Source organism: Mustela nivalis (genome assembly GCF_964662115.1).
Source record: "Mustela nivalis genome assembly, chromosome: 4".
NCBI lineage: Eukaryota > Metazoa > Chordata > Mammalia > Carnivora > Mustelidae > Mustela > Mustela nivalis.
Genome location: NC_139023.1, coordinates 131,479,802 through 131,491,530, shown reverse-complemented (window position 1 = coordinate 131,491,530; position 11,729 = coordinate 131,479,802). Strand labels below are relative to the sequence as shown.

The 11,729-nt window shown below is 39.2% G+C and overlaps 1 protein-coding gene across 2 annotated transcripts; it reads left to right on the top strand.

The window, feature by feature from the left end:
* The first annotated feature begins 2,642 nt into the window (after nt 1–2,642).
* Nucleotides 2,643–5,413, top strand: TKTL2 (transketolase like 2). 2 transcript variants are annotated; one of them, XM_082727437.1, is made up of 2 exons: nt 2,643–4,360; nt 5,122–5,413. In XM_082727437.1, exons 1-2 carry the CDS (start codon nt 2,776–2,778, stop codon nt 5,268–5,270), a joined length of 1,734 nt encoding a protein of 577 aa, XP_082583563.1. In that variant the 5' UTR covers nt 2,643–2,775; the 3' UTR covers nt 5,271–5,413. The 2 variants fall into 2 exon arrangements, with proteins under 2 accessions (XP_082583563.1, XP_082583562.1); XM_082727436.1 differs by having other exon boundaries at nt 2,643–5,212.
* The last annotated feature ends 6,316 nt before the right edge of the window (nt 5,414–11,729 follow it).

Here is an 11,729-nt window from a genome sequence, read left to right as displayed (position 1 = left end):
TACATTTAATTTATTTTTAACAGACTTTAAATCAGGGGTCAAACCCAGCAGACTCAAGATAGGTTTTTTTGTCCAAAAAGTGTTCACAATTTTTTTCAATTTTCAGTGTCTTTAAGTGGACTTGTATTCTCCAGTTTGTCATAAACCACTCTAATCCTCTTATTTTATATCCGACATTCATCTCCTATTTATGGTACCTCCTAGCACATTAGGCACTTGAGTTTGCCAATCCCTACTTCACATGAATAAGCCAAAATAAACACATAGTTTCTTCCTATTTTGCAGAAAACTTCCAAAATGACCTCTAAAATGAGCGATGAACTTTTTCCAAGACAACTAAATTTTTAACATGTTGTTTTAAAATTTTTTGGCAGGACTTTTGTCAGTAATAGCCTCTTCTAAATGGAGAAAATAGAACATGGTATCATTTCTTTGATTTATTTGACTAAATTGTATTCATAGCCACATTGGGTGATTTTGCCTAACCAAATTTTGTATACTTCCTGTTTACATGGTTATTTTCAATTGTATATTTTAAAATATATTTTAAAGGATTACACGCTTAAAGAAAGTATTAATAATTTATATGTGACTGTCTAAACTTCCCTTTAAAAGTCACAGAACATTTTTAAATGTTTTACAAGTAATTTATAAAATATTATTTTCTTTGTAGTATAAAAAACCCACACAATCTCATTGAATGACAAAGGGAAATTCCCTATTTAGGGTATTAAATCTCCAAGATGACATTCTTTTCTTAACAAAATTGACCTATACTTGTGTTAATAACTTTCTATTTAATACTTTGGGAAATAGTTGTGCAATACTTTAAATGAATGGAAAAACTGGGTAACTTGAAATGTTAAGAAGTTCCTAAATTTCCCATGCTTTTTTCGTGTGAACACTGCTTCATAGATCATTTTTATGCTATGTTGTTTACCAATTATTTGGATTTATTAGAGCTCTCCTCAGGCAAAATAATGGCGAGCTACCTTTGTTTTTATTATAACTGTTTTCCTGTCAGGACCTAGCAGCATGCTATCATGATGCTGTGAATACTTTTTTCTCCAATTCCCATATTTACTCTCAGCCCTAATCAAATGTTTTTATTTTCTCTTCCTTTATTTGTCTAAAAAAGATAAACAAACATTAATTTGCAACAAGCATGAGGAGCAATTAATCCAAGATGACCCTATCATACCATGACAGTTTACTCTACTATGTATCCTTAAAAATTAGAATGGTAGAATTAGTTCAAGTAACAAATAATATTTAGAACGTTTTTCTGAGATAGAATGTAAGAGAATATGAAAAGTAGCAAGACCACACTGAGTTAGTTGTGTATAGCCTGACTGAACATCGAAATGGTTTAGGAAGCTTTTAAAATTAGTGATACCTGTACCCATCACCAAGAAATTCTAATTTAATTTGTTTGAAATGCAGCCTGGACATGGGATTTTAAAAATCCCCAGATGATTCTAAACTACAGCCAATATTAAGAACCACCAGTCTGGGGCACCTGAGTGGCTCAGTTGTTAGGCATCTGCCTTCAGCTCCCTTATGGTCCCAGGGTCATGGGATTCAGCCCAGCATGGGACTCCTTGCTCAGCTGGAGGCCTGCTTCTTCCTCTCCTACTCCTCCTACTTGTATTCCCTCTCTTGCTGTCTCTCTGTCAAATAAATAAATAAAATCTTAAATAAAATAAAATAAAAAGAACCACCAGTCTTAAGTCTATCTGCAATTTATCTATTCTTAACTTCAACTAAATATTAGACTCAACAGGCACATTGGAAATATACAGCTTCCCAGACTCTACTCCCATAAATTCAAACTACTCATTTTAGGGTGGAACCCAAGCATAATTTTGCTTTCATTGTGGTTCTCTATGTCGTGATTTTGATGTCAAGTCAATATTAAGTACAATTGCTCAAGAATCAAGATGTTGACCTTCGCAACATGAAAAGGAATATACTGTTGATTTTTTATTTTTCTGATGTCATGCAATGACCCTTACCTGCTAGGAGAGTTCAATGTCACAAATTAAGTTTCATAACGAGTGTAGTTAAATTAGCTTTGTATTAAAAATTACTCATAGTGAGTTAGAGTATTTTAGGGTCTACTGGGAAAATTGCAGTAGTAGATACTCTAACATTGAGTAGTTTTACATTTGTTCTTCCTGCAAGTTTTGGTCAAATAAGGCATTGTGCTTCCACCTGTGAGCCAGAGCTAGAATTCTCAGTCGCTCTTTGTTAGCGAGAAAGTCTTTGTTAGCGTTAGTGTTGCCATATTGGTTAGATTGAAAGCGACTTTGGATCATTTCTACTAATGCTCAGCGAAGACTTTCTTTGTACTCTTGGATATATGCTGAATGCTTTAAAAGAAAAGCACAACCTCACAAATAGCCTCCTCTAGCACATGGAAGTAAGAAAGACTGCTTTTGAACTTACAACATGAGGAAAGGTGTAAAGAAATTTAATCATTTTTAATAATGTTAAACAGGCAAGTGACAAAATTAATCCAAAAAAAAAAAAAAAAAAGTCCATTCTATTGGGTGTGGAAGGACACAGCAGTGCGTGAAGGAGCGGAGGCGTACGGTGACCCCCCCGGGTGTCACACTGGGTCCCGAGGGACACAACGAAGCCTCTCGAGGCGCAGTGGCCGTTGGCAGAGCTCGTTCCCTGAAGGCGGCGGGACCAGGGCGCGGTGGTCGCACGACAGAACGGTGAAGGGTGCAGCAGCAGCTTTTGCTCTGAGGAAAGCAGGGGACCGCAGTCATGGCAGACGACTCCAAGCCCGACGGGAGCACCGTGCAGGTGCTGCGGGACGTGGCCAACCGCCTGCGGATCCACTCCATCAGGGCCACGTGTGCGTCCAGCTCCGGCCACCCCACTTCGTGCTGCAGCGCCGCGGAGATCATGGCGGTGCTCTTCTTCCACACCATGAGGTATAAACGCACAGACCCGGAGCACCCCGACAACGACCGATTCATCCTCTCCAAGGGCCATGCGGCCCCAATCCTCTACGCGGCTTGGGCGGAGTTGGGCACCATCGGCGAATCGGACTTGCTGAGCTTGAGGAAAATCCACTGTGACTTGGAGGGACATCCCACCCCCAGGCTGTCGTTTGTGGATGTGGCGACGGGATCCCTGGGGCAAGGATTAGGTGCCGCGTGCGGCATGGCGTACACTGGCAAGTACTTCGACAAGGCCAGCTACCGGGTGTTCTGCCTCCTGGGGGATGGCGAGTCCTCGGAAGGCTCCGTCTGGGAGGCTCTGGCCTTCGCTTCTCACTACAGTTTGGACAATCTGGTGGCAGTCTTCGACGTGAACCGCTTGGGACAAAGTGGAGTCACGCCCCTTGAGCACTGCACGGACATCTATCAGAATCGCTGTGAAGCCTTTGGGTGGAATACGTACTTAGTGGACGGGCATGATGTGGGGGCGTTATGCCAAGCGTTCTGGCGAGCAGCTCAGGTGAAGAGCAAGCCCACGGCCATAGTGGCGAAGACCTTCAAGGGCCGAGGTATTCCGAGTATCGAGAATGCGGAAGATTGGCATGGAAAGCCCGTGCCAAAAGAGAGAGTAGATGCGATCATCAAACTAATTGAGAGTCAGATACAGACCAACAGGAATCTCATGCCGAAACCTCCCGTGGAAGACTCACCTCCAGTCAACGTCAGGAATGTGAAAATGACCTGTCTGCCTGATTATGTGGCTGGAGACAGGGTAGCTACTAGGAAAGCATACGGTTTGGCATTGGCAAAGCTGGGCCATGCAAACGAAAGAGTTATTGTCTTGGCTGGTGACACAAAAAACTCCACCTTTTCCGAGATATTCAGTGAAGAACACCCTGAGCGTTTTATTGAGTGTTTTATCGCTGAACAAAACATGGTGAGTGTGGCACTAGGCTGTGCCACCCGTGGTCGAACCATTGCTTTTGTCAGTACCTTTGCTGCCTTTTTGACCCGAGCATTTGATCAGATACGAATGGGAGCCATATCTCAAACCAATATCAATTTTATTGGTTCCCACTGTGGGGTATCCACTGGTGAAGATGGGCCCTCCCAGATGGCCCTGGAAGATCTAGCCATGTTCCGAAGCATTCCCAATTGTACTGTTTTCTATCCAAGTGATGCTATCTCGACAGAGTATGCTGTTTATCTGGCTGCCAATACCAAAGGGATGTGCTTCATTCGGACCAGCCAACCAGAAACCGCAGTTATTTATACCCCACAAGAAAATTTTGAGATTGGACAGGCCAAGGTCATCCGCCAGAGCGTTAATGACAAAGTCACAGTTATTGGAGCTGGAGTCACTCTGCACGAAGCCTTAGCAGCTGCTGACAGTCTTTCTCAACAAGGTATCTCTATCCGTGTCATTGACCCATTTACCATTAAACCCCTGGATGCTGCCAACATCATCTCCAATGCAAAAGCTACAGGTGGCCAGGTTATCACAGTGGAGGATCACTACCGGGAAGGTGGCATTGGAGAAGCTGTATGTGCAGCTGTCTCTAGAGAGCCTGACATCCTGGTTCATCAGCTGGCAGTGTCAGAAGTGCCTCAATGTGGGAAACCTAGTGAATTACTGGATAAATTTGGAATCAGTGCTAGACACATCATAGCAGCTGTGAAAAATACTTTAATGAACTAAAATAGCTGATTTCTTAGAGTTAGTCTGTTGTCAGTCTTTGATCCCCAAACACTGGCATCTTTATATTATTACATTCATGGTTGTTACTAAACCATCACTTATATCTATATCATTATGCTTTTTTTTAAAGGAGACATTGAACAATTTTTTCATTCCTAATTCAGCACTTCAAGTCAACTACCTTTCTGTTAAACTGTCATCCTATATACAGATGTCATTCTCATTTTTTTAATGAAAGTAGGTTTTAACATTTTAAGTAACAAAGTAACAAAACAACCAACAACCACCTAAAACAGAGTTTTTTGTAAGAGCACAAATAACTGGATTGGGAATCAACATAGAGATAAGTTTCTTAAATGTGTGTAAGTTCCTTTTAAATGAAAAAAAAATGTGAATTGAATGGTATACTTCAATAGACCAGGTTTTGAAGCAATTTTCAGTTTTAATGTAATGCTGTCCTACCTGCAGCTTCCTGGGTAATGTTTGACTGCAGTTGCCTGGAGATTTCCTCTGATGTCTGCCTCATCTCTCCTCTGCAGTTTAAAAGCTGTACAGCTGCAGTAAAGGCTCTTATGATGTACTGTACTGCTTGCTATGACTGTTCCATAAAGAGATGAAAGCATCACTAGTCCTAATCTGCATGCTTCACTGTTTTGTGAGTTTTCAGAAATGTATTATCTTCTCAGTGAACAAAACATGGCTAATCTGATTGTATTCCTCTAAGGAGACTAGCATTGATGTAATAAAGCGTTTAAAAACAAAAAGCTTTATTTAGTTTGCTCCATGGACATGCGATTTCATTTCTCCTTGATAGTCTCTCTAGACCACAACAGAAAGAGGCCTGTCCCCTAACAGTAATCCTGGAAAAAGTTTGAGGCTGGAGGTAAATTACTAGAGAAAAATGTATGGGCTGAAAAGTCATATCTTAAATAGACTCCTTACTTTTAATTGTGAAAGCAAAAATTATCTGGCTGTAATACAAGAAAAAAAGTAACAGGTAAATAAAGATAGACCTGAGGTCCAAAACTAAATTTAAAATTACTCTGGTATATCAGGGGCACCTGGGTGGCTCTGTCAGTTAAGCATCCTACTCTTGATTTTGGATGAGTTAAGATCTCAGTGTGAGATCCAGCCGGGCCTCAGGGCTCTGCACTCAGCAGGAAGTCTGTTGAGATTCTCTGGGTCTCCCTCTCCGCCTTCCTCCCCCGCCACACACACACTTTCTCTCTCTCTGAAATAAGTAAGTAAATCTTTAACATTAGTCTGGTATATCAGGTAGTTATTTCTGTATTTTTATTGCTTTCATTAAATGGCCTCATTAAGTTCTTTGGAGGTATAACCAATTTGTCTCAGGAATTGTTCTAGAAGTATGGTAGAGACCAAAAAACACTAACCTGGGGATCAGAGAAATCAGGGCCTGCTCATTCTACTGGTGCTTTTTTTCTTTGTGCTGGTTCTGGTTTCTTCTTTTCAAAACTGATCATGGTAATTGCTCTATTTCATAAGATATATAAATTATTTTATAAAAATAAAAACAGTTGCTACAAGATCACTGTAGACATTTAAGAAACTACAAGTAAGAAAAAAAGTACCTCACTTATCTCACCAAAAAAATCCATTTAATTGTACTTCTAGCACACTATCACTAAAGATCTTCTGTACCGTCATTCCCATCTAGTAACATCAATCAAATATGACATATGTCTGTGAGTGTGGTGGTACTGAATAATAGTCTCCATCCTTAAACTTTTTCAAACCTTAGAGTTAATACCGATCCAGACACACAGCAAAACAAAGAAATTACCAATGCAATACTATTGTCATAATTCGCACATACAGGGAAAGAGCTTCAGCTTACGGCTTAAACATGGCTATGGGATGCACAATTATCTATTTCCAACCATACTGGCATAAACACACCTTTAGTAATGACACTAGACAGTTGTTGTTGTTATTTTATAATGACTAATGGGATCTCAAAGACCGCCAGAAATGTGTTTTGTAGGAAGGCAGGGAAGTCTTTATGAATCTTTCCTATAAGAGTTCTGTCTCGGGCACCTGGGTGGCTCAGTTGGTTAAGCAACTGCCTTCGGCTCAGGTCATGGTCCCGGAGTCCCAGGATCGAGTCCCGCATCGGGATCCCAGCTCCATGGGGAGTCTGCTTCTCCCTCTGACCTTCTGGGCCTCTCACGCTCTCTCTCACTGTCTTCTCTCAAATAAAAAAAAAAGAAAGAGTTCTGTCTCACCAGGCACCCATCAGTGGCTATCAGCTCTAGAGAAAAGACATAGGAGAGGAAAATTCCTTATCTCATGTCTACAGTTTTTCAGATAAGATGTAATCAAATCCAGTTTTATTATAATGAATGTTTTCTAGCCTTGAATCTGTCCTGAGATCTTGTAAGTCTCCATGGAAATCTTAATAGACAATCATCCTGCATGATGCTAACCCTGAACTGCTGAAGCTTGTGAGAATGGCAGGTTTTTTTTTTTTTAATAATTTATTTATTTATTTGACAGATAGAGATCATAGATAGGCAGAGAGACAGGCATAGAGAGAAGGGGGAAGCAGGCTCCCTGCTGAGCAGAGAGCCTGACGTGGGGCTTGATCCCAGGACCCTGAGATCATGACCCAGGACCCTGAGATCATGACCCGAGTGAAGGCAGAGGCTTAACCCACTGAGCCACCCAGGGACCCGAAGATGGCAGTTTTAATTTTGACAAACACCGTGATCATTCCTTTCACTCTGGTCTTCTGTTGCTTCATTTGCTTAGAAAAAGGCCTTTTATCAAGAGAGCCCTATAATGTTTCAGGGACAGCCGGGACTGCCAGCAGCTGCCTTGCTTATGGTTGTGCTCGCAAAGGCTGGCAGTCAGGCAGTTACCTGAGAGTGACACTGTTCATTCAGATGGCTTTCAGGTTATTCTCTAATTTCCATGACCTTCAGAGACAGTAAAAGAAGAAATCAGGAGGTTAAATTTTTATTTTACTTTACTTAAATACATCAAAGGCTCTTAAGCATCTGGGAGTTCAACTGAGGATCCTGTTTGGGAAAAAATTTTGTTTTTTAAAGAAAAAGAGAAGGGCTCAATAGCTCTGATTTTTAAGTTATAATACAGTAATAAGAGGTACTGACTGATAGTTACCACCAAGTTTACCGAACTGTACAGGAATTACTCTATTTTCCAGGGCCCAATCAGGGAGGTTCTGGTTTGGGGGGGTTGAGAAGTGTTGGTGGCCATTACTATCATGATATATAAGGGAGGCCCTAGAACATTACTGTGATGGGAAGAAAGCTGTTTTAATAACTGAAAATGAGAGGTGCCTAGGTGACTCAGTCAGTTAAGCATCCGACTCTTGATTTTGGCTCAGGTTATGATCTCAGGGGTCATGAGATGGAGCCCCATGTTGGGCTCTGCACTCAGCAGGAAGTCTACTTCCCCTCTCTCTGTCCCTCTACCCCTCCCCTGGCTCATGTGCTCTCTCTCAGATAAATAAATAAATTTTTAAAAAATAACTGAAAATGACTGAAAGTGTTATAAAATTAGAGACAACATTAAAGGTGCTTACATATAGTGGAAAGAGATAAAGGGAGTTTCAAAAGAATACAATTGATAGTTAATGAAAAAAATCATTTTATGATTCCATACACAAGAGTTGAGTCACCTTAATCAAACCAGTTATGAGAAGAAACATAATTCTTAATATTTTTATATAAATTTAATATTGAAATACTTTCCGTATCAAGCTCATTAAATAAAAAGAATTTATGAGGAAATTAAAACAAAATTTGTTTTTGTTTTTTTCTATCCCTTTAAAAAGTATTGAATGTAGGTAAATTTACTGTGGCTCTGAGTGGAAATTGGGCAGATCCCATGACATCCCTGTTTACACTTAGGTAATAATCTTATAATTATTTTCTTTTCTTTTTAAAATTTAAATTCAATTTAACATATAGTAAATTGTTAGTTGCAGGAGTAGAATTTAGTGATTCATCAGTTGCATACAATACCCAGGACTCTCTACATCACATGCCTCCTTATTGCCCATCACCAAGTTAACCCTCCCCCCTATCCACCCACCTCTCCAGCAACCCTCAGTTTGTCTCCTATAGTTAAAAGTCTCTTATGTTTTGTCTCCCTGTTTTCATTGGATTTTATTTTTCTTTCCTTTCCTATAGTTATTTTAAGTCATCAAAATCCAATCCAGAGTCAGTGGATTAAAATATATTCAGTTTAATTCAGTTCTTGTTTGCTTTACTTCATAAGCAAAGAGCTGTAGTTAGTAGCTGGCTACCTTCAGGGAATGGTGTGTTGTCTTTGGTTGGTTTCTTATCCCCCTTTCCCTCTCCCTGCCTCTTCAACTTACTAATTAGTGTTTTAGTCAAGAAAAGAGATGAGAGGGGAAGTGGCTCTTATTTGGCTGGAAGGCTGTGTTTCCAGAGTTTGAAAAGTGGTTAAAGCTGATGTAGTTTTGTTCATGTATCTTTATCTCACATGTGCAACTATTTTGAAATTTAGACAACTATATCACTAGGTCATAAATTGAGATAAATGCAAGCTGTTAAACCAAAATCTAACAAATACACATTTATTCGTAAGGAGGCAAGAAAGCAGTCATGCAATGTGTTGTTGTAAGCTTAATGCAGTCCCCCTCTCTATTGTTAGGTGCTTTTAGAAGCCCTGTGAATAAATGTTTGCTCCAAGTTGGGCATGAATGAGAGTGAAGTTCTAAATATTTGACAGACAGCATGACCTGGGTACCCACTGCTAAGAATGAATGCCAATCTAATCTTAAGATACCCTGCCAGAAGAACCATACTGCAAAGTATACTGATGATCAGCTCTAGAACCCATCAGAAATAGGGAGAAATAGCCAGTCATTTAGTTGGGTCAAGAATACTCTGAGAAATGGAAGACACAGGACTACGTAGAGCTCTAGACCTGGAATGTTACTCCTCCAAAAGATAAGACTGCTAAATTTTCCAGATTCTTATATCTCATACTGTCAAAGGGAGAGCAATATGCCTAAATTATCTAGCCCAACCCATTGTCTTAAAAACAATGTATCTCACCAGTGAAAAGTTATTTTAACAACCATATGTTATTAACAAGCACAATGTGGCATAGATCATGGATTAGGGTGCTTCAAAAGGAAACTAAGCATCCCGCGCACATAGGTGAAAATAAATGGACACACACATATGCAGATATAAACATTCACTTGTGTGTACATCGCACACTATTTATTCTAACATGTTTAAAAGAAAATTACCACAGGAAGGATAAATACTACTATATCCTTATTTCACTGATGAGAAAGCTAAAGTGCAGAGAGAGTATGTGTTCATGAATTGCTCAAGGTCACAGAGTTAGTATGCTGTGGTGTCTGATTTTTAGATTTACATATTTCATATAACTCTCATGATAATCTTGAAATATGCATTTTATTATTGTCCCCATTTTTTCCAATGAGGAAACTTACTCTCCAGAAAGAGAATGTCAGTTTTTTTGTTTCTAAATTTCGTTATACTTCTTTGTCTCATTTATGTTTGATTTTCCTCTCTGAATTATGTTTCTGATTGAAGTAGATTTTTTATTCAATTTAAATAATAATTTTATAAAAAAACAAAATATAACAAATAGCAACAGTGTGTTCCCATCTTTACCAGTATGACCAATTTCTGGGAAAATAAGAAACAGATGGAAGCAAGCACAAACCCCTGCATGAACACCCGCGTTTGTCATTGGTCCAGGAGACTGGACCACCTGTGCATCTAAGAAACACTCATGTACTCTTCCCTCAGTACCCAGATGTTGCTAAGCTGATCTTTTTTTTTGTCTCTTGGCCTTATAGATATCTGACTCTTTAGAATTGGGTTTGCTGCTCTATCCTTATGGCACCAGTGAAGCATTAAATCTCCCCTTTCTTTTATGTTTTTAATTTTTTTTGTTATTATGTTCAGTTAGCCAGATATAGTACATCATTAGTTTTTGATGTAGTGTTCAGTGATTCATTGGTTATATATAATACCCAGTGCACATCCCTACAGGGGCCCCCTTTAATACCCATCACTCAGTTACTCTATCCCCCCAACCCTCTCCCTTCTGTAACCCTCAGTTTGTTTCTCCAAGTCCAGTCTCCCATGGTTAGTCTCCCCCTCTGATTTCTTCCCGATCAGTTTTCCCTCCCTTCCTCTGTGGTCCTCAGCGCTATTCCTTATGTTCCACATATGAGTGAGGCTACATGATAATTACTTTTCTCTGCTTGACTCATTGTACTTAAAATATCCATTTCTATACAAAAGGTCTGACAGCAGAATAGAAAAATTCCCCTTGGCCCAAGTCAGGTATCCTTTGGAAACTACTGAGATATATATTAATCTATTCTTAAAACCCTAAAAATTATACTTTTATGTCAAATTTTTACCTGCACTAAATACTACTCCCTGAGCTATTCTGATAGTGTCTACTCTTTAGGTAAGAGATTGAAGCCAAATATATAATAGAGATTAATTACTTTAGCTCGACCAGCTATACAAGTGAATGGAAATAGAGGGGTTTGATTAATTGGTAGCTTTACTCTCTTTCTGGACAATCCAGGATGTTAGAATATTTTAACTCTTGTTTACATTGACTCTCACATAAATGGTATTGTTTTCATGCACTTTAAATTCTTCCATATACATTTTTCTTTAAAAAACTAATAAACTTTTTGATGTATATTATCTAATAAAAAAGTGCACAATTCCTAGTTGCACAGCTCAGTAAATTTTCACAAAGTGAAAACACTCCTCTAACTCATACTTGAATGAAAAATTATAGCAGCAATACCCAACCCACTTTCTTGTCCACTCCCCATGCATGGTTTCCACCTTTCACCTCAAAGTAACCACTATTTTAACTTCTTACTCCATAGATTACCTCTAGTACTTTTGGACTTTACTTAAATGGAATAATATAGTGTGCATTATTTTATATCTTGTTTCATGAACCTTGTGCTTACAGAATTTTCCATATCGTTACTTATGCTTGGTGTTCATTAAATTTCTCTGCTGGATGGTATTCCAAACCATGAA

Excerpts from the sequence above, each read along its gene's own strand:
- TKTL2 (XM_082727436.1), top strand. The coding sequence starts at position 2,776 with ATGGCAGACGACTCCAAGCCCGACGGGAGCACCGTGCAGGTGCTGCGG.